Raw genomic sequence first — 20,766 nt, 5'->3', positions numbered from 1 at the left:
AATTGACATATAAATTTATATTTCCTAATATGAATTTCTAAAATACATAATAATAACTAATATGTAATAATAATTTTTATCTACAATTCTTGATATATAATGTATATATGAATTTTTTTTAAAGCTTTCCTAGATTTTCAATTTTTTATTTTATTTTATGCATAAATATGAAAAAATGTACAGTCTTCTTGTTATAATTATTTTATATTTTATTTTATGTAGTATGAGATATAACTAACCATGAAATTACAAAATAGAATAAAAATATTGGATATACAGCTAAAGCTTTTCTTCCTACTGGTTGACTGTCACCAAGAAATACCATTGATGCTAAAATATATACAAATCATATTTGCAATTTACAGATTTAAAAATATAATAAAAATTTATGTGTTAAATTTAACAAACTTATACTAACCATATGTTGCCCACATAAATCCAATCATAGTAATAATGAATCTTAGAATAAATAAGAAAGTAGTCTGCTCTGTGATTAATATAATTCTACATAAAATTAAAGCAATGGCAGTTGGCAACAAGCAATATCCTAAGACACAAATACTTTGGAAGAAGGATCTATAATAAATATATTAAAATATCTTTTAGATTTAAATATCTTTAAATATGATAAATATAATGTAGAAAATATAGAATAAATTTCTTTTGCTTTCATTTTTTTATTATAACATTTTAAATTTATGAAATAAAAGAATTTCAAAATAAATTTGTTTTTCAAATAATAAAAAAATTATCAATACTTTAATAATTTCTACAAATTTATATCATAAAATTCATGTAACATTATAATTATTAATACTTACATATTGCCACCTAATAATTTGCAATTTAAAGTAACAACTATGGAACCAATCCATACAATTACAAAAACCTCTGCAAATTCTGGTCCTCCATCATTAAAATTATTTGCTGTATCGGAAGAACCTTGCAATATCCTAAAATAATGAAAAATTTATGATAATTATAAAATAAAATATTTAGAACATAGTACAAATATTGAACATACATTGCCATAAATGTACATAATACTAATGGTCCCCAAAGATCCCCTGAAATTAAAAATATTTTTAATATTTTTGTTGGTTAAAAATGAAATAATAATTTATAATATAAATATATTTTTAAAAACTTACATTCTTTCAATAAGCTTTTTTTTTCTTTAGGATATAAAACATGATAAAATTTTTTACCCACTGCCCGAACATCCCTGAGCTGTAATTTAAAAAAGTATAAGTAATAGTAAAAATAGTAAAAAAATATAAGTAATTTATATTAAATATATAATGAAAAAATTAAATATAAATATAATAAATAAAAATAGTATTATTTTAAAACAAATAATAATTAATGAATTGATATATTTTTTAAATTTATGATAAAAAGATTTTCACATGCTCAAACAATATTATATAAAAAATTTTTTTTTACTTACAATTGTATCTCTGATTGGTTCATCTAAAGTATTAAATTCAGGTTCTCCAAGATTTGATTTTTGTTTGGCTCCTACTGTTAATTCACCTTCAATATTCTGAGGATCAGCATATTCCATTGTAACTTTAAACTTAAAATTAAAATATATTAATATTACTATATGTTAATATTACTATTTGTTTATTATTATTCATTTACTATATATATATGAAAAACTTATTATGTTCAATATTTTTATTAAAAAATTAATTATATAAAATTAAAAACATTTAAAAATCATAAAAGCAAATGTATTTAAAAAAAAATAAAAAATATCGCATGTCTAATATACAGTATCACATAAATACTTATACTTACATCGAGTTTTGTATCATCTGTCGCTGCCATATTTGTTGTGGATATGTAACTCGAATTATAAAATTATTTGGATATCAAATGCAAATATTGTCATAGTAGATCAAATCATTATGCCATATGTATGTTATTTGAATTAAATTTTCAATATTTTCTTAATATCTTAAATATTGCACTATTATTATATGTACAGGAAGTTAATGCAATTTGGTTTTTTTTAAGAATGATGTTAATAAAAAAATCTAAAAAGATACATACATACATCATGATTTAAATTATTGTCACATAATTATAATGTGTTTGCATATCTTTTAACTATTTTCGAAAATTTCGATACTAACGTTGACACATTTGATATATTAAAGTTAATAGGTGGCAGCACTATTATAATGTCGCATTTGTAAACTTGTGATTTTATTTCAATTAAATATTGGTTAAGATTATATAATTGTTCTTGATAAAATATGAAGATCACTAATAATTAAAAACTATTTCTTGTCTCAATATGAGTATTTTATTGTTACGTCGTTTATATTCAAACAGTTTTTTATTCGATAAAATGCCACGCGTTCTCATTTATATTGTAGTCGTGTCAATGTTGACATATATTGCACATGCGCAAGATATTTCTTCAACTATAGAAAAGCAACAAATTAGCAAGAATCCACATAATAATTCATCTCAAATTAAAGTATTCGAAGAATTATGTATCCATTAAAAATATTTATTGTATTATATTTGTTGTTTTTTATTTTTCTTATTTCAATAATATATTGATATTGTAAGTATGGATCTATATAAATATTTTATATGTTATATATAATTATATATAACATATAAAATTGTTATATATTATTTATTTATAATATAAAATATATGCAAGTATAATATATTATCTCCTTTTCATTGTTTCATTACTTAATTTTGTAAATATACCTTAACTAAAATTTTATTAGTCAAAAAATCATTTGAATATCAACGCAAGGAACATACCGAAGCTATCAAACGTCTTCAAAAAATAGATAATTATGAACATTTGTACAAAATGATCACAATTCTCGGTGAAAAGATGATTGATGTAATCGAAGCAAGTAAAATACTAATCGAAAGTGGCGGTTTTAATCCAGATAATAGGTCTTTGCCGCAAAATATTAGCATACAAAATGGTAATTTTTTTTATTGATAATATATTTAAATATATTAAAGATATTTAAGGATAAAAAAAGTTTTTGCAAAATTAAAAAATTATATATTTTTCTTTTTAGCAATATCTACTACATTAGAAAATACAGCATTTTTTGGAGATATTCTTCTTCATTTTCCTCATATTGTTCATCGTATACTTAAAACACAACAAAAATGGAATTCAATCGTAAATTGGTCTTTAAATTTCACGTATCGAACGAAATATTTATTAGATTCGGAAACAATTACTAAAATTCATTTAGCATCTCAAGAATTAAATGTGATAAAACGCAAACAAGGATATTTTAATCCTTACTGGCACTCTACTAATCTTCAGAAAGAAAATAACGGAAAAATAAAAAAAAGCAAATTAGCAAAAAAAGAAAAGCAAAAAAAGAAACCACAAATAACTAAAATTGAATTATAAATTATATATTATATATTTTTCATTGTATATATAATAATAAAATATATATTTATATATTTTTCAAATATTTAATATATTATAGTAAGAAATTTTTTATCTGTAATTTTTTATATATTAATTAAAAGTTTTAAAATATAATTGTTTATTACTATTTTTAATAAATAATATTTTTTGTCTTTATTCCATTTTTAAGCATTATTTTTATCATTATCATTATTATTATCAAATTTTAATTTATTTATATGTTATGTACTATTGTGTATATATTCTTCATGTATCTATGTTTATAAAATTATATAATATAATATAAATAAAGATAAGATTTTAAGAAATATAAAAATAAATCATAAAAAAATGTTATAATATTTAAATTATAATTAATTAAATAATTATAATTTTTCTTCTAAAACTTTTAATTTTCATGAATAGTTTACAGTAATAAAACTAATAAATTTTTAATAAAGAAAAAAATAAAAAAAAATTTTCAAGAAATTCGCCTCGAGATCATTCGAAAAATTTTTGAAAAATCGTCAAAAATCTGAACTTGCAGACACGAAACCACGGAATAGTATAAAGGCGAATAAAAGCAAAGATTTCTCGAAGGAACGAGACGGTGGTAGAAAGTGGTCAGCCAATGAGCTAAGAATGGTTCTTACCGTCTGGTCCCCGTAGTCCATGGCAGACACCATTGCTGGTAAATCCTGAGCAACAGTGTCGCGACACTTTCTTTTAGTGTACGTCGATGACGAGTGTGTTCGCAGAAATTTACTTTCGGATGCAAGTGCTGTGTAAATTGAATCGATCTTTAAGAGAAGAGAATTCAAAAAAAGCAATTTTTCGTGAAGAATGATGTCGAAAAAAAATCAATTATTGCTATACGTCGTCGTGTTCATCATTGTTTCAGGTACGAAAATATAGCTGCTTGTTTCAAAGAGAAATCGAATGAGAGATCAAATCCGTCGAACAATATAAAACTTCTAGCTCCTCCTATAGTGATTTTTCATCATTAAGAAAAATTTTGTGGTTTAAGATCTGTCAATAATTGCTTGATAATAAATTTTTAAGATTGCACGGATATGTATAAGAAATTTATATACTTGTGAATTATTCTTGTTTGCCTTGAGCAGGTTTTTGAATTGCAATCAATTTTAAAAAAGGAATGAACAAGTTTGATTCTATCATATATTCTTGTTTTTATATTTTTCAATTTTTAAATATTAAATACAAATTGAAATTTTGATCATTCACATCTCTCATTTTGAAAAATCTTTTAATTACTAAAATAATCGAATCAATCAGTATAGTTGCTCAGATATATTAGAAATGTAATGTCGATGCAATAAAAGAATAACCTTCTGTGGACATTCTCTTAGAATTAATATTTTAGAATTAATAATTTGCAATTTCACGGTAAAAATCTTATAGTATTCTAACAAAAGAAGAGAATTAAATGAAAATAATAATTTTAATATTTAAAGTATGCAATTATTTAGTAACAAATTCATTGAAAATAAATAATTGAAAATTAATATTAATTTTGGATATCACAATATAAAACATCACAATATATTATTTATAATATATATATATGACATTGTCAATCTTATTAATCGAATTCAAGATTTCTTGACCTTTCGAAAGATTTTATTAATATTTTATTAATAAATTATATATCTAATACAATTTTTAAAATCAAACAAATTGAATAAAATTATTTATATTAACTATACATTCAAGAATAATCATTATATTCTAATAGAAATTCCGTTACTTCTTTATTTAATATACCTGATATTTCAAAATTTTTTAGTCAAAATATGTTAATGTATTTTATAAATAAAAAAGAAATATATAAATCTAGTATCATAAATAAAAAATTAAAAAGTTATAAATAAGATATATAATAAAAAAGATATATAATAAAAAAAAAAGGACAATTTAATATTATTATGATAAATAATAAAGATATAATAAAGATATAATATTGATATAATAATGATATGATAATAATAAATTAATAATATAATATATATATTAATTTAATTTAAAAAATCATTAGACGTTCATTTATTTTTATTTATAAAAGTATCTTAACGAGATATAATCAAAAAGTAGAATATTTAATGATATTAAATTATAATTATAATTATGATTTTTGAAATTGATTTTCAGAAAATAAGTTAAATTTTAGTTATGCATATGAAACATTTTCTTTATGTTAAAAATGATAAAAATTTCTAGTTAATATTGAATTTGTTTTAAAGAAAATTCATAAGAATCTTGAGAGAATTTGAGAGTTCATAAGATGCGCGCTGGTATGTAAATATTTTTACGATAAATAAGATTTCCATGAAATGTTAAAAATTTCTTGTATTGTCACGGTGTAAATAAAGTTGACACAGATAAAAGTCAAGAAGTCAGAGGAAGCAAAGAACCAACCAACATGCCGACACCGGAGAAGCGCCATTAAATTAGGTTCCCGGTCGGTGATTTCACTGCTGTTTACATAAGTTCAACGTTTACGTATATGGTGTACCGTATATTTGTGACAGTATGGGTGTACCATGGCCGATGGAAATCTTGCACCTGAACGATTTACCACAACGTCATTGCCAGAGCAGTACCTTCACTTTCCACTTAACTGCTAAATCCGATGCTTTTTGGCATCTGCACACGTGAAACTCGTTCCTATGTATATATATGTATATATAACCTGTTCTGAAGATGATTAACTTTTATAAATATGCATGTTCGATGGGCAACTTTGTAGAAAAAATTTTAATACTTGTATTGGAAAGACATACGATGCATCGCGACGACAGTCGATATATACTATAATAATATTAATAATATCGAAATATATCGACATAAATCGAAATAAAATAAAATAAATATAGTTATCAATGAAATTTTGCATTTAAAAATTAAATAGCTATGATGTTTTTTGAATAAATATATTGTGAATTCTTGAAATAAAATATTCCAAGTGTAATCGACATTGTTCAGATATATTAATACGAAATGTAACAAAATAAAATCAAAATTTGTTATGTTAAAATTGTTCATGCCTAAATAAACTAAATAACGTGCATTTAATGCTTATATTTATCATAAAATCGTAGATCTAAGATCTTCCTGGAATACTACTTTCTCCTGACAGTTCATCTGCACAAGATTTCAATGTGTTCGAATACGAATCTTCCTTCGTTGAATTAAATGCCTGACTACACGTAATTTCCTCATTCGTTGACTCGATCATAGCTACTTATTTACTTTTTCTTTCACTTTAAATATGTTCAACTATTTTTCCTTGAATTTTACGATTCGTTTTTTCGATATAAATAATATAAATAATGTAAAATATATGTATGATGCAAAAAATTAAATACAATGAATATCGAAATTTATATAATATGATAATATATATGATAATATGATAATATAATAATATAATATGAATTATAAGAATTGCATTTAATTTAAATGAAAATTTTTTAAAATTTTTTAAAATTCTCATTATAAAATAAAAAAATAAACTTTACAATATACTTTGAATAAAAAAAATTTATCAAATATATAATCAATAATTTATCAAATATATAATTTCGTTTTAAAGATAAGTAGAAGTAGCATTACATTTGATCATATTTTTTTCAATTTGTTTGTAAAAAGCACTTCTATAATTATAGATTCCTAGCACGATTATTGAATACGTCTTCAAGAATGCCGACATAGTAAATGACAACGTTTTTACTAACTAGACGATTAAAAGAAAAGATTAAAAGACTCGATTCAAAAACTCGATTCAAATTCCACAGTTTGCATTTTATTAGAGAATTTATTTTCTTAAATATAATTTTAGAATAGCGAATGATTAAATAAAATTTAATTTTTGAAGTCTTATTTATTTAATAAAAAAAAAATTCAAAATTTAATTCTTTTTTATTAAAGAGAAAAATGTATTGTGAATGACACGAATAAAATTTTATCGTTAGCAAAAAATAAGTATTTTATATTCAAGACAACTACCTAACATTTATAAGTCAATGTTGGACCTTGATCTTGCTATTGGTCCGTATATATATATCTAACATATATGAATATGCCTAATATTTCAACTTTCATTTTTATAAATATTATTTTGTATATTTCTCTTTTTGATTCTTTTTCGGTAATTTATAAGATTTTAATTTTTTTTGATAAAACTATTTGTGTATTTTTTTTTTTTTTTTTAATTAAACACGCATTTTTCCAGAGAATTTTATTGTTGCTTAATTATAATATCTTTTTGAAAATATAAATATAAATATTTATTTTTTGTATTCATAATAATTTTGTGATCATGATTATATTGATCTTTTCGAACTAATTTTAACTGTAATACAGAATTTTAAAAAATAAATCATATTAAATGTTTATGAACTTTCATCCTATTTATTATGATAATATTAATATTATATAAATTTTTAGTTTGTGGGCAGAAAAATGCAAAGAAAGATGAAGAAAGAAAAGATGAAGAGTTCAAATGTCCTGAAGGTCAAGGCAATGGTAATTTTGCAGACCCAGCAACATGTAGAAGATTTTATCAGGTGAATATACTTAAATTTAATAATATAATAATAAATATTTAATTATAAAATGATATGAATAATTTTCAATTAAATTTTTATATATAATTTCAACAGTGCGTTGACGGGTATCCATATTTGAACAGATGTCCATCAGGATTACATTTTGATGACATTAGTAAATTTTGCACTTTTAAAAATGAAGCTCGTTGTGGACCTATTGCTACAAGTGAATTTTTTTTTTTTTAATAATCATAAACTGAGTTAACTTTTGTTAATTTTATATTAATGTAAAATTTATTTTTAATACTAGCTCCAGCACCCATCACCGAACCACCAATTGATTTAGCAGAAAAATGTGATCCTGCAAACTGTCAGTTACCTTATTGTTTTTGCTCGAGAGATGGTACAATAATTCCTGGTGGTCTTCATCCAGATGAAGTACATATTCTTTTTTTTTTTATTGTTCTTAATAGTTACTTGTATGGAGATTTTTTAATGCAAATTTTTTTATTTCAGACACCACAAATGATAATAATGACATTTGATGGAGCAATAAATCATAATAATTTTGATCATTATCAAAAGATATTTGCTACTGACCGATTAAATCCAAATAATTGCCCTTTGAAAGGCACATTCTTCATTTCTCATGAATATTGTAATTATAATATGGTTCAGAGTTTAGCACATGATGGACATGAAATTGCTACTGAAACTATATCGTAAATATTGGTTATTTTCTTTTTATTTTAAAGAGAAGAAAAAAAAAAGAGAAATTATCTTATACAATTCAATTTTTGTATCAATTATTTTTAATTTGTTACTTTCTTAAGAAATTTTAAAAAATATATTGATGTTTATATGTATAGTATTTATTGCATAGATTACAAAAGGGATTAGAGGATAAAGGATATGAGGAATGGGTTGGAGAAATGATAGGAATGCGAGAAATACTTAAACACTTTAGCAATATTTCAATAAGTGAAATTGTGGGTATGAGAGCTCCTTATTTAAAACCAGGTCGAAATACTCAATACAAAGTAGTGGAAGATTTTGGATACATATATGATAGTAGTATTGGAATTTCTCCATTAAAAGTACCAATTTGGCCATATACACTTGATTATAAAATTCCACATGAATGTAAAGCAGGCACATGTCCTACTAAATCATTTCCAGGTAATAAATATAATTTTATTTATTTTGTTATAAAATTCATAACATTTTAAAAAGAAAAATACATATTTCATTTATTTTTAGGGGTATGGGAATTACCACTTAATGCACATTATGTTGAAAGTTATGAAGGAGGACATTGTCCTTACTTGGATCAATGTGTGCTTCATAATCATGATCCTGAAGAAGTTTTTGAATGGTTACAAGAAGATTTTAACCGTTATTATGAACAAAATAGAGCACCATATATGATGCCTTTTCATACTAATTGGTTTCAAATAAAGGAACTTGAACGTGGACTATCAAAATTTCTTGATTGGGCAGTAACATTGTAAGTGATAAATAATCTTTACATCATAAAATTATATTTGATTTCATTGTTATTTAAAAATAATATACAGAGAAGAATTAAAAACAATATAATGAACAATTAATTTTATATTAAACTTACATTAAATAAGGAAAAGATATATTTAATATAAAAATATTTTTATTATTCCAGATACTTGTAATAAAAGGATATTTAATATAAAAAAAAATAGAAATATTTAAATATAGAAATAATCTGTAGATTTTAATGTTTTTAGAAAATTTTTATAAATTATTAAAATAATTGTATTTACAGACCTGATGTATACTTCGTAACAGCCACTCAAGCATTAACATGGATAACTGATCCAAAACCGATAAAATCTTTGAATAATTTTGAAGGATGGTCATGTAAAAGGAAAGAAAATCTTCCTGGACCACCTTGTAACAATCCAAATAAATGTGCTTTAGATTTCAAACCTACAGAATCAAATTTTACTACTACAAGGTAAATAAATAACATATAATAAATATATTAAGTTATATCTGATATTTTTAAACTTAAATAATAAAAAATATATGTTCATAGGTACTTAGAAACATGTAGGGAGTGTCCTAATAAATATCCCTGGTTAGGAGATTCTAAAGGAACTGGATTATATAATGATAATTATAATCCTGAAAAAAAATAAAAATGTTTAAAACTTAGAATGATAATTAGAATTAATTCTTTTTGTTGTTGTTTATATGAATAAAATATATAAATATAAAATACATATGATAAATGTAAAAATTTTTCAATTTAAATGCAGTTCAATATATTTATAAAAACAAAAAATCTAAAAAAAAAAAACTAAAAAAATATAAATATCCTCAAAAATTTTCAAAATATTAATAAATTTGATAATATGTAAGTACTCGTGCAATAAAATATACCTGTAACAGAACTGCAAATTAAAATATACTGAAATTACAAAGCTATTTTATTAACTTTAATTTTTACATAATGAATAATTTATTTCTTTTTTATATATTTATAAAAATTTTATTTAACTTTATTTTATTTAACTATAAACAATATTTTATAAAATAATGCTAAATTTATTATTTTTTATTTTAAATTCTTCTTTCAATTCATTTAATTTTTATTTATATAGAGAAAAAGAGGAATGAAATGTAAATTTTTTATTAAAAAAAAATATTAAAAATCATTTTAAAAATCATCCAAACAAATTTTTTATTAAAAAATACAATAACTTCCACATTATGAAAAGAAAATAAAAATTTTTTTTTTGATGGGAAAGTTTTAAAAATATGATAATATAAATTTATCATTTTTTATGCAAAAATTTTAAAAAAATTCTGAAATTTGTTTTTTGTTCCTTATAATTTAAAAGGAAATATTTAGGAAAAATTTACATAAGTAGTAAAAATAAACATGTTTTAATAGTATATTTCATTTTTTATTCACTATTCATAGAAAAAATTATGCTACATAATAAGAATGAACACATTACAGTTTTTTAACGACATGGAGTCCATGGCTCAAGAATATCTGCATATTTTTTATATTCTAAAATATTAAATTAAATAAATTTTTATAAATGTAATTTTTAATTTAATAACACAAATTTTTATAATAAAATTTTACCTGGTTTAGGAAAATATTCTGGATGAAGCCTTATATAATCTCTTATTATTGCATCTTTCCTTGCAGATTTTATGTCAAACATAGCATGTACAATATATCCAAAAAGATTACCACCCAAAAATCCAAGTAACATATAGGGTTTATCTAGCAATTAAATATTTAATTTTTAATATATTAATATCATATACATTGATATAAAAAATATAAAAAATATGATATAAAAAAAAAAATTAGACTTCTTTAAAGAATATCAATATAAATAACCTGTTTTTAAAAACAATTAACGATTAATAATTAATAACTTATTAAAATTAAAAAATTTTAATAAATTAAAAGATTATAAATCATATTTGATCAAAATTAAAATATATATATTATAATAATAATTTTTAACGATATATTCGTTATTGCTATTTGTAATAGCAATTAACAAATAGCAAAGAACAAAAAAAATATAAAAAATATTTTTTATATTTGTCAAAATGTACATTTAATATCTTATTTTTATAAATAAATTTTTATAAATATTTTTATTTATAATTTTATAATTTTAAAAATAGAATTTATCACTATTATTTCAAAATATGACATTTCAAAATATCCTGACAAAGTAATTATTACTAGGTTAATGTTAACTTATTATAAAAATAATGTAATTCACAAACATACTAGTATATGTAGGCTTTTTTTGCATTTTGTTTAATGTCACTTGTGTAATGCCACACGCAAATCCAGCAATCGGTGCTAAATAATATTTAAAAATATAGTTTGACTGATCTAATGCTGTAGGTTCAAGAAGATCAATTGCCCATTGAGCAGGAAAATTTTCTTCTTTCGCTTCCATCTATTCGTTTATTGATAGTTACTAGAGATCGCAAATAAATTATTATGAGTTGTTATTCATAAACGAAATATATATATTTTAAAATCACAGTAACCATAACATACGTAACTTAACTATTTTAATCACATATTTTGCGCATACGCATACGAGTATCATCACGTGTTTACCTCGTCTGATTTAAAAGAATTGAAAGAAAACCAAGTAACCGATACATTTTTAAAAAGTTAATATTTTCTATGAACAAATCTGATTCACTATATTAGATTACAATATTTGACTGTCATGATATTAATATCAATAATTCAAAAAAAGATTTTGATATTTTTAATAATCAAAAAAATATTATTTCAAGAAATAACTAGAAATGCAAAAAAAATTTTTTGAACGTCAAAAATATTTCTTTAAAATCACTTACGATATGTAACAATTGAATAGAATAGATTCTATTGAAATTCTAATCCATAAGTTGTACAATGAAATAAAATTAATCACAAATCGACATTATAAGTGTTATTCTAAAGTTCTAAAATGTTATTAGAAGAAACTAATACAAATAATAAAATAAATAGACACAAGAATGGAGTAAAATGAAATTAAAATATATTGATATCAACGCCACAAATAAAATATAAAAAGAAAGAATAAGAGACAGTAAAAGAAGATATAGTGTAAAAGTGAATTATTAGCGCCATCTCTTGACATCTTTCTAAAAATAAATTTTAAAAATAAGAAATGGCGATCACTATCTTTTATTCTTTTACTATTTTTCTTTTTTTTCTTTTTTTCTCTAAAAAGAGATAAATTTTAATATAAATATAATCATAAATTAGAAAGGATTGAGAAAACAATTTAAAGAATAAATATTCAAAATAAATATTTGAATAATAGATATCGAAATCAAATAAAAGAGTAAAAAAATTGATATTTTTATCTTTCGTTTCAATTTAGACATGCTATAGCGGATATTAATATAGAAATTTTATATAAATAAATAAATTGAATTGCTAGTATTGTGTAGTTCTTAACTTAGTATCAATTTTTCTTAGAAATTAGTCTTTGTAAAATTCTTAAAGAAAATTTTTCAAAGAATAATTTATGAAAATTGATATAAATATCAGATTTTATTACAAGATGACTACGCTTTAAGATCCGCCTAAAAAAAAAATAAAGACAAAACATTAAAATAAATGTATAAATATTAAATAAAGGTGAAAAGTCAGAAAAATTAGGAGAACATTAAACAAAAAAAAAAAAAACAAATTAAATAAATTGGAGAAGTAAAAAATTAATTAAATTATTAGATTAGCATATATCAACATGAAAAAAGAAATTAATATAAAATTTAAATACATTAAAAAATTCTGAAATATAAAAGAATTATATTTTATTTTTATTTTATTTTAATATAAAAATTATTTCTAATAATTAATACAATCAGTTTTTATATAATAATTAATATAATGATTATAAATTAAAAATACAATTGAAATTATAATAAAAAATTAAATTCTACGTTGTTTATTATTGTCCCACGTCGTCCATCTTATAAACTATCTTAATCTAAACTTTAATACTAATACCTTAATACTAAGTATAAAATTTATTTACAATTTATTTATTTAAAATTTATTTTAATACTTATATCAAATACACTCTCGTCCAACAGTTAAAACGAAAACATTAAAATACTATCATTTAACATTTAATTTAAAAATAATGCTCAAAACACGAATATTTGAAAGAAAAATAGCAAGTCAACAGAAAAAAATGAAGAAGAAATGAAAACACATTCGATCGATAAAAAGAAAAAGAAAAGGAATCACCGAATCATCGTCGTCATCACGACTCACATCAGACTTACGAGAGTCGATGAATGGACGATACTCGCCAGTTGTGACCAGTCGAGAGTTACGACAGAGGTGTAGCAGTGGAACGACTTACGTCCCGGCGACTCAGCAAGAAGCAAAGGATAAATCCTTGATCATCGAAGCCGAATTACGAAGACGACCAAACTATGATCCAATACTAATCAATCAAAGCGCGGATCCTTGACTAACTGAGAGTAGAGCAATGCCTCTTGCTATCACAATTGCATAACATGTAATTGATGATTGACTTGAAATAAGCGATGAAAAAAACAATAATAACAACAAAATTAAAAATAAGGATAAATCGAGAAAGAAAATAAGAAATGAATCGAATAACTATCGAATAATGGAATGGAAAGTCGACATGGACGAATATAATGAAAATAAAAAAGAGAATATAAGTGAGAGAGAAGAATTAATTACAAGAATTAAGAATTTTTATTTCTCATTTTAAGTTAAGAGAGTGTATCTTGATGCGGAATGCGCTTAAGATCTTAATCTAAGTAATATAATTTATTAACTTATTTTACTAATATCTACAATCCAGTCTATATGATTGAAATAATTAAAGGGAATCAAGTGCAAGATTCAGACTGGATTATACTTCTTGGCATCGCTTTTCAAAAACTATCACTGATAAAATATATCTTATATTTCTAAATTTAAAATATTTCGAAAAATTTTTAACGAGATATTTGTAAAATAGTTTTTAAATTTTGGAAAGTGATGCCAATTACGAGTCTCACTGACGAGATGACTACGCATTGAGATCCATATATAGAAAATAATATTATAGAAAATAAAAAAATGAACAAATAATTAAATAATTTAATGAATATATAAAGAAATAAATAATTAAAGCCATACTAAAATATTTTTATTGCTTTTTTTACACAAAGAATATTTATAAAATGACTATTAGTGGATTTATAATTTAATAATTTTTAATTTTTTTATTTATGTATATTAATAATTTATTAATTACCAATGTATGCAAAAAATAATTATGAAGGAGCCATAAATGCATAATATGTAATGATTTAATTATTAATAATTTAATTTTTTTTAAATTTTTATTTTTAATTTATATATATATAATTTATTATAATAATATGATGATAAATACATAATACTATTGCACGAAGAATGATTTTTATATTATATTTATATTATATTTTAAATTTTTCTAGTAATATAATAGTGATTTTGATAATAATTTAATTCGTAATAATTTTTATAGTTATAAATGTTGAATAAATGTTAAATATTATAAATATCTGAATGAATTTTAATTAATATATATACAATAATAATACACAAGTAAATATTTAAAATTTATTCTCTATGTTTCTAAATATTATTTATAAAAATTTAATTCAAATTTTATAGTTTTAATCTATTTATTATACATACATTTAAAAAATAAATCAATAATGATAGAATTCATATAACTTACCGTTCGCAGGTAAAATGGCATAAAAAGAGCTTTTCATCCGTTCATAATATCGATGAAATATACTGATATTTATAAATAAAACATGCGAAATTTTTACTACACTGTCACACATGCGAATGAATGTATTTAAAATAAGAATGAAACGTGCAAATTTTAAATATTCCTACATGAATTCCTACATGAATTTAAACTTATACATAAAATCGAACTCGAGTAACTTCTTATATCAAAACAGTATTGCGAACACAGCGAAACTAAGATCTATGATCTTTTCTCACCCGGTAACTGTCATTCGGGAAACAAAGTTTAATGTATCAAAAAACGGTCAGATGGCTGTCAGTTGACTTCAAACGATTATTTTAAAATATGAACATTAAATGTTATAATTTTCAATGTTCTATTGATATTTTATTAATTTTATGATATATTATGAAATAATATAATAGAATTAGAATAGAAAACTAATAGAATAATATATTATAATATATTTATATGATACTTGTACAATGATTTATAGTATTATTATTTATTAAACTTATTAACTTTATAACAATTTTTTATTTATAATATGATTTATCATTTATCAAATTTATTTTAAGAATAATTTATTTTTAATTTTAAAATTTATCGTTTTAGGAATATTTTGTACATAGAAAATGATACGATTATTAATTGAATTTATAAATTTTGATATATTTTTATTTATTTAAAATCTGCAATTATTTGTTGAATTTAGCAAAAATATCCATAAAAAATTTTTAAAATATAATAATCAATAATTTAACAATTTTTTGATTTTTATTTTTAATTTTTGTTTCTTTTGTAATTTATTATAATAATAAATATAATAATCGATTTTAAAATATTGATTGTGTAAAAAATTTTAATATATCTTCTATCATTTAAAGTAGTAAATTTAAAAATTATTCTAAAAGTTCAATCATAAATCATATAAAATTATAATAAAAATTAATGATTCCTTTAATTATCTGATTATCTATATTTTATTTCCATATATTTGATTGAATTTTAAAAATTTATGATAAGTTAAAATATTTCAGTAAGAATGTCCTATACATATTAAAATTTGTATCAAGTTTCATCAAATTTTGAATGCGAAAATGCATTATTACTTTTTCAATAGCTCTATCCAATTCTAACAAATGTAATTTCTATGTTTCGATAGATTTATTTATCAATATAGCAAGCGATGATAAATCTGTTTTCTCGCATCGCGTAAACGGAAACGTCGGTCAATTTCACGATTAATACTTTCTAAGTCACGACAAACATCCACCGCAAGTATTTAGATGTTCTGATCCACTTTTCATTCAACTCGTAACATATTTAATACGTATATATGTTCAGTGACGATGCCTCGATCACTGTACATTTTTTATTTCGATTCTTGAATAATGTTTTTCGCATCTGTATGTACGGTTAGTGATATGATTAATAATATTTCGTGTCAATTAATAATAAATCGTGAATCAAAATCATAAAATTATTCATAGAGAAATTTCTTTAATAAATGAAATATAAACAATAAATGAGAAGCATCAATTTTCAATCAACAATAACTTGAAGATAAGATCGTTTTCCAGCTCTATTGAGGTTATCTTACAAACTATCGAAGTTTAAAGGAAATATTTTAATTGAATAAGAAAAAGTAAGACAAAATTAAATATTTATTTTTATTTTTAAATATAGAACAAAAAATGCTTTAAATAATATTAGTAATCTTAATAAAAAATGACAATATTTTTATTTTTAGATTATTTAATTATCAATGAAAATAAGATTCCTAAAAAATGTTGAAATACCAAAGGAAGAAAATAAATGTTTTACACAGAAAACAAAGAATAATATCTAAATTTTTAGCTCTTCTAAATTATAATGGCTTTTTCAAAGTAATTTAACGGTTAACTATTAACAAATATCTTATTATAGATATTCAAAATTCATTTTTTATTGATTAAGTAAAATGACAAGAATATACATCATTATCATGAAAGAAAAATTAATCTTCGAAATCTCTAAAAAAATAATAAAAAGAATAATATAAAAAGAAAAAAGTCATGAACAATATTCATAATGAAATAATCTAATATTATTTCTTTTTTTTTGTATTAACAATAATTAAGATATTAACAAATGCAAGATAAACTTTGAAGTTCATTATCATGAAAAGACATCTTATCAGCGAGTGTTAGTATTGTATAAATGCAGCAAGTGACTAGTTAACTTAGTAATAGTCCAAAGCGAAACTCTGGTCTATATACGTGGGTTGAGACTGTTTTTTTCGCAGTGTCGGCACAAGTAGTTTGTTAACAACGGACGTCGGCAATGTCATCTTCAAGCTTTAACGAGGAGTAAGTAATACTTACGATCCCTGGTAAACAATTTATTTCAAACCATTTCCGCGCTACAAATTGTCGAAGAATTCATCTAGCTAAGAGAGATCTTTCTCTTTCGCGATGTCCAATTTATCAATCGCCACGCACGAAGAATTGATCTCGTTAGATTAGTTTATGATTTGATATAGTGTTGAAATCTTCGTATATCGTAAATGTAATTTTCGTCGACGTTTTATTTGACTTCCTTTGAGAAATTTTCTTGAACAACTTTTACTTCTTTCTTGGTAAAGTGAATAACTTATTCATTATCAAACAGGTAATAAAATAAATTTAAAATCAGTTAAAATATTATTATTGAAATATTTCCAATAAATATATATTATATTTAGTTTATTATTAGTTTATTATATGAAATTAAATTCCAAATATATATTTAACAGGTTTCTTAGGAAAACGATTATTAAAGTTTTTATATATACTTGGTTATTAACTTTTTTTTGAATCATATAAAAACGATGAAGATTAATGTGATAGTTAAGAATTATCAATCCATAGTCAATTATAATGGTGATCTACGAGAATAAAAAATGAATAAAGTCGTAGAAAGCTGGATATATATATTCAGTAATCGAACAAAATTACTTCTATATTGCATTAGGGAATTTGTTATTGAATTATTGACACAGATAACGATTTCTTTCTAAAAAAATTATTCTAGAATTAGATCATCAAAAAGAATATCAATACCAATTGTAATTGTACTGTTTTTTTGCAATTTGTTTTTAAACGAATATTATATTTATCACATTTTGTATTGATATAAAATATGATTAGTCGTTCGATATTTAATATCTAATATCTAAAGTAAATTATGATTGCAACGTTTCGTTATCTATTATATTTCACCTGAAACATACATAAAATTATATACGGAAATAGTTACAAAATATCTATTCAAGCAATTAATAATTAGCAATAAATATTAAATACAAATTGCATATTGTATATAAGTCCAAAAAAAAATTGAATAATAATTATAATAATTAGAAATTATTATGATGAATCTATAAAAAAATAAAAAATTTGGATTTTTAATTTTATTACTTTTTTAAAATACTTTTTTATAAATTTTGCAAATTTCCTTTGTATTATCTTTTTTTAGGCCTCAGTTGAAAATAAATTAACGTTATTTGTCCCAAAATTACTTGTATCATTCGACAACTTTTATGTATCTCTCTAAATTTGTTTTCCACTTTCTACTTCCGTTTCTTTGAATTTCAGATGGCTCTTTCTCTCCTCGATTCTTTCTGAAACGAAAAATCGTTCAGAATTGAATTCGTCGAAACGCGACAACTTGATGCATTTGAGTGCAACGGCCTTTGTCGTAACCGTGAATGCACTCTCTCCTCATGTTTCTTATAGGCTGTTGGCCCCCTTTTTCTCATCGTTCCATCGCTTTTGGCGTCTGGTAACAGACGATCCAAGAAGACGAAGTCTTGTCGACCTGGCGTCGAAACCTAGTTTCGTTTCTAAACAGTCGATGGTTTCATTCCAATCACACTATGAGTATATGGACCGCGATATGGCACAAGGACATTATGCTACACTGACCTCGTCTTCGTGTGACCCGAGCCGAATGACTCGCACATAACCTTACCTACATAATATATTCATGCTGCAACGTGGATGAAACTTGCACGTTCTGGAACTACGATTAATAAAACAATGTTTATGATTGTTTCGTGGTATTATGTAAAGGATTTTAGTTTGAACAATAATTTCCAACGATAAATCATTTACTTGATAGAAAAATGAATTATAAATATCTTTGCGAGATCAAATTGAATTTTATAAATTCTTTATAATTTTATGAATTATGTATTCAGTTATATAATCTTGTTTGAGAATCATATTTTTTTATATAAGTCTTCATTTCTGTTTATTTTTAAAGTATTAATAGGTCTTTTATCTTTTGAAGTTAAAGAAGTTGATAAAATTTTGTACACATCTAGAAATGGTCTATTTTATTTTTTAATGATTATCAATATAATGTAATTTAAAATTATAATTTATATTTGTAGATATTTTGTTCGTTAAATGTGATTTAAAAATGCTTCGCGTGATTTATAAATATAGATGTTGTGTTAGATTACTTTCTTTTAGAAAATATTACAAATGAATTTTCATGAAACATTTAATTAACAGCAATTTTATATATCACGTTTTATTTTCGTTTTTGATACTTGAAGAATGCAGCTTTCGCGTGAACCCTTTCATTAACTCATCCGCTCGAAAAAAAAAACAATGCTAGAGCCAATTAAACTCGTTTAAGCTCTAAAGGAGTATTATATAAGAGTCTTTGGAGGGTAGCCTGTCATTGTGTTTTATGAATAGTCCGCCAATGAGCCATTTTTATCATATATATCATTATCTCGAATAAATTGAATAAATTGTTATGAAAAAAACATTTATTTTAAGAAAATATTTTATATTTTATATTATAATTTTATATTTTTCATTTTCAGAAAAAACGAGATGTATTTTGAAGAAGCATTGAAGGATGTTTTTTCGGATTCGAATGACAGTATGGAATATCTTTGGGAGGATATAGAAAATCTCAGTCTAGAGTAAGTTTATTGCCAATTTATTTTTATTTATTTATTATTGCAATCTGACGATTAGATTTTCTATTTCGAAAAATGTTATGTTGATAAGATAATAAAATATTTTTATGAATCATGCATATAAAGATAGGTAAAGATTTATTTGAAATATTGATAAATTAAAGAAATTAAAATTACTTTTGCAATTATATGCATCGTATTTATTGAAACAATAATTATTTAATTTCCTTAAAATTTTCTATTAAAAAATATTAAACATAAATTAAAATATTAGACATAAATTATAAAAATTATAATTTCTGCAGTATCAAAAATATTTCATTATAAATTCTTAAACATTCAATCGCTGAAATCAAAAATTATAATTTATCACAAACATCTTATAACATGTACATATGTTAAAAATATTTCATTATAATATCTAAACACTTTAAATTATTATATATACATAAATTTCCAAAAATCCATAATTTATCATAAAACATCACAAATATT

At 22.2% G+C, this 20,766-nt stretch overlaps 5 protein-coding genes across 7 annotated transcripts in view; 3 read left to right on the top strand and 2 right to left on the bottom strand.

Annotated features, from left to right (window-relative positions):
- Window positions 1-185: 185 nt before the first annotated feature.
- On the bottom strand, window positions 186-2,277 carry LOC122718967 (protein YIPF6). Its single transcript, XM_043944421.1, has 8 exons — window positions 2,145-2,277; window positions 1,807-2,045; window positions 1,451-1,579; window positions 1,152-1,230; window positions 1,025-1,067; window positions 822-953; window positions 419-576; window positions 186-330 (listed from the first exon to the last, which is right to left on the bottom strand). Exons 2-8 carry the CDS (start codon window positions 1,834-1,836, stop codon window positions 215-217), a joined length of 687 nt encoding a protein of 228 aa, XP_043800356.1. The 5' UTR covers window positions 1,837-2,045; window positions 2,145-2,277; the 3' UTR covers window positions 186-214.
- On the top strand, window positions 2,176-3,421 carry LOC122718966 (coiled-coil domain-containing protein 134-like). Its single transcript, XM_043944420.1, has 3 exons — window positions 2,176-2,510; window positions 2,760-2,969; window positions 3,069-3,421. The coding sequence occupies exons 1-3, from the start codon at window positions 2,309-2,311 to the stop codon at window positions 3,413-3,415; spliced, it is 759 nt and encodes a 252-aa protein (XP_043800355.1). The 5' UTR covers window positions 2,176-2,308; the 3' UTR covers window positions 3,416-3,421.
- A 660-nt stretch (window positions 3,422-4,081) lies between these two features.
- LOC122718965 (chitin deacetylase 1) lies at window positions 4,082-10,179 on the top strand. 2 transcript variants are annotated; one of them, XM_043944418.1, is made up of 9 exons: window positions 4,082-4,319; window positions 7,886-8,004; window positions 8,101-8,212; window positions 8,297-8,424; window positions 8,503-8,708; window positions 8,870-9,165; window positions 9,247-9,493; window positions 9,788-9,979; window positions 10,061-10,179. In XM_043944418.1, exons 1-9 carry the CDS (start codon window positions 4,262-4,264, stop codon window positions 10,161-10,163), a joined length of 1,461 nt encoding a protein of 486 aa, XP_043800353.1. In that variant the 5' UTR covers window positions 4,082-4,261; the 3' UTR covers window positions 10,164-10,179. The 2 variants fall into 2 exon arrangements, with proteins under 2 accessions (XP_043800353.1, XP_043800354.1); XM_043944419.1 differs by lacking the exon at window positions 4,082-4,319 and adding an exon at window positions 7,091-7,486.
- A 733-nt stretch (window positions 10,180-10,912) lies between these two features.
- On the bottom strand, window positions 10,913-12,553 carry LOC122718851 (NADH dehydrogenase [ubiquinone] 1 subunit C2). 2 transcript variants are annotated; one of them, XM_043944227.1, is made up of 4 exons: window positions 12,382-12,553; window positions 11,792-11,987; window positions 11,123-11,266; window positions 10,913-11,044 (listed from the first exon to the last, which is right to left on the bottom strand). In XM_043944227.1, the coding sequence occupies exons 2-4, from the start codon at window positions 11,964-11,966 to the stop codon at window positions 10,995-10,997; spliced, it is 369 nt and encodes a 122-aa protein (XP_043800162.1). In that variant the 5' UTR covers window positions 11,967-11,987; window positions 12,382-12,553; the 3' UTR covers window positions 10,913-10,994. The 2 variants fall into 2 exon arrangements, with proteins under 2 accessions (XP_043800162.1, XP_043800161.1); XM_043944226.1 differs by lacking the exon at window positions 12,382-12,553 and having other exon boundaries at window positions 11,792-12,064.
- A 4,998-nt stretch (window positions 12,554-17,551) lies between these two features.
- Window positions 17,552-20,766, top strand: part of LOC122718806 — a 69,839-nt gene continuing 66,624 nt past the window's right edge. The window contains exons 1-2 of the mRNA XM_043944145.1: window positions 17,552-17,662; window positions 20,173-20,274. Coding sequence (XP_043800080.1) covers window positions 17,637-17,662; window positions 20,173-20,274 — 128 coding nt within the window. The 5' untranslated portion in view covers window positions 17,552-17,636. The remainder of the gene's footprint in view (window positions 17,663-20,172; window positions 20,275-20,766) is intronic.

The sequence above is a fragment of the Apis laboriosa genome, unplaced genomic scaffold (assembly GCF_014066325.1).
Source record: "Apis laboriosa isolate Shangri-la unplaced genomic scaffold, ASM1406632v1 scaffold68_cov148, whole genome shotgun sequence".
Lineage (NCBI taxonomy): Eukaryota > Metazoa > Arthropoda > Insecta > Hymenoptera > Apidae > Apis > Apis laboriosa.
This window is presented reverse-complemented; position numbering and strand designations above follow the sequence as displayed.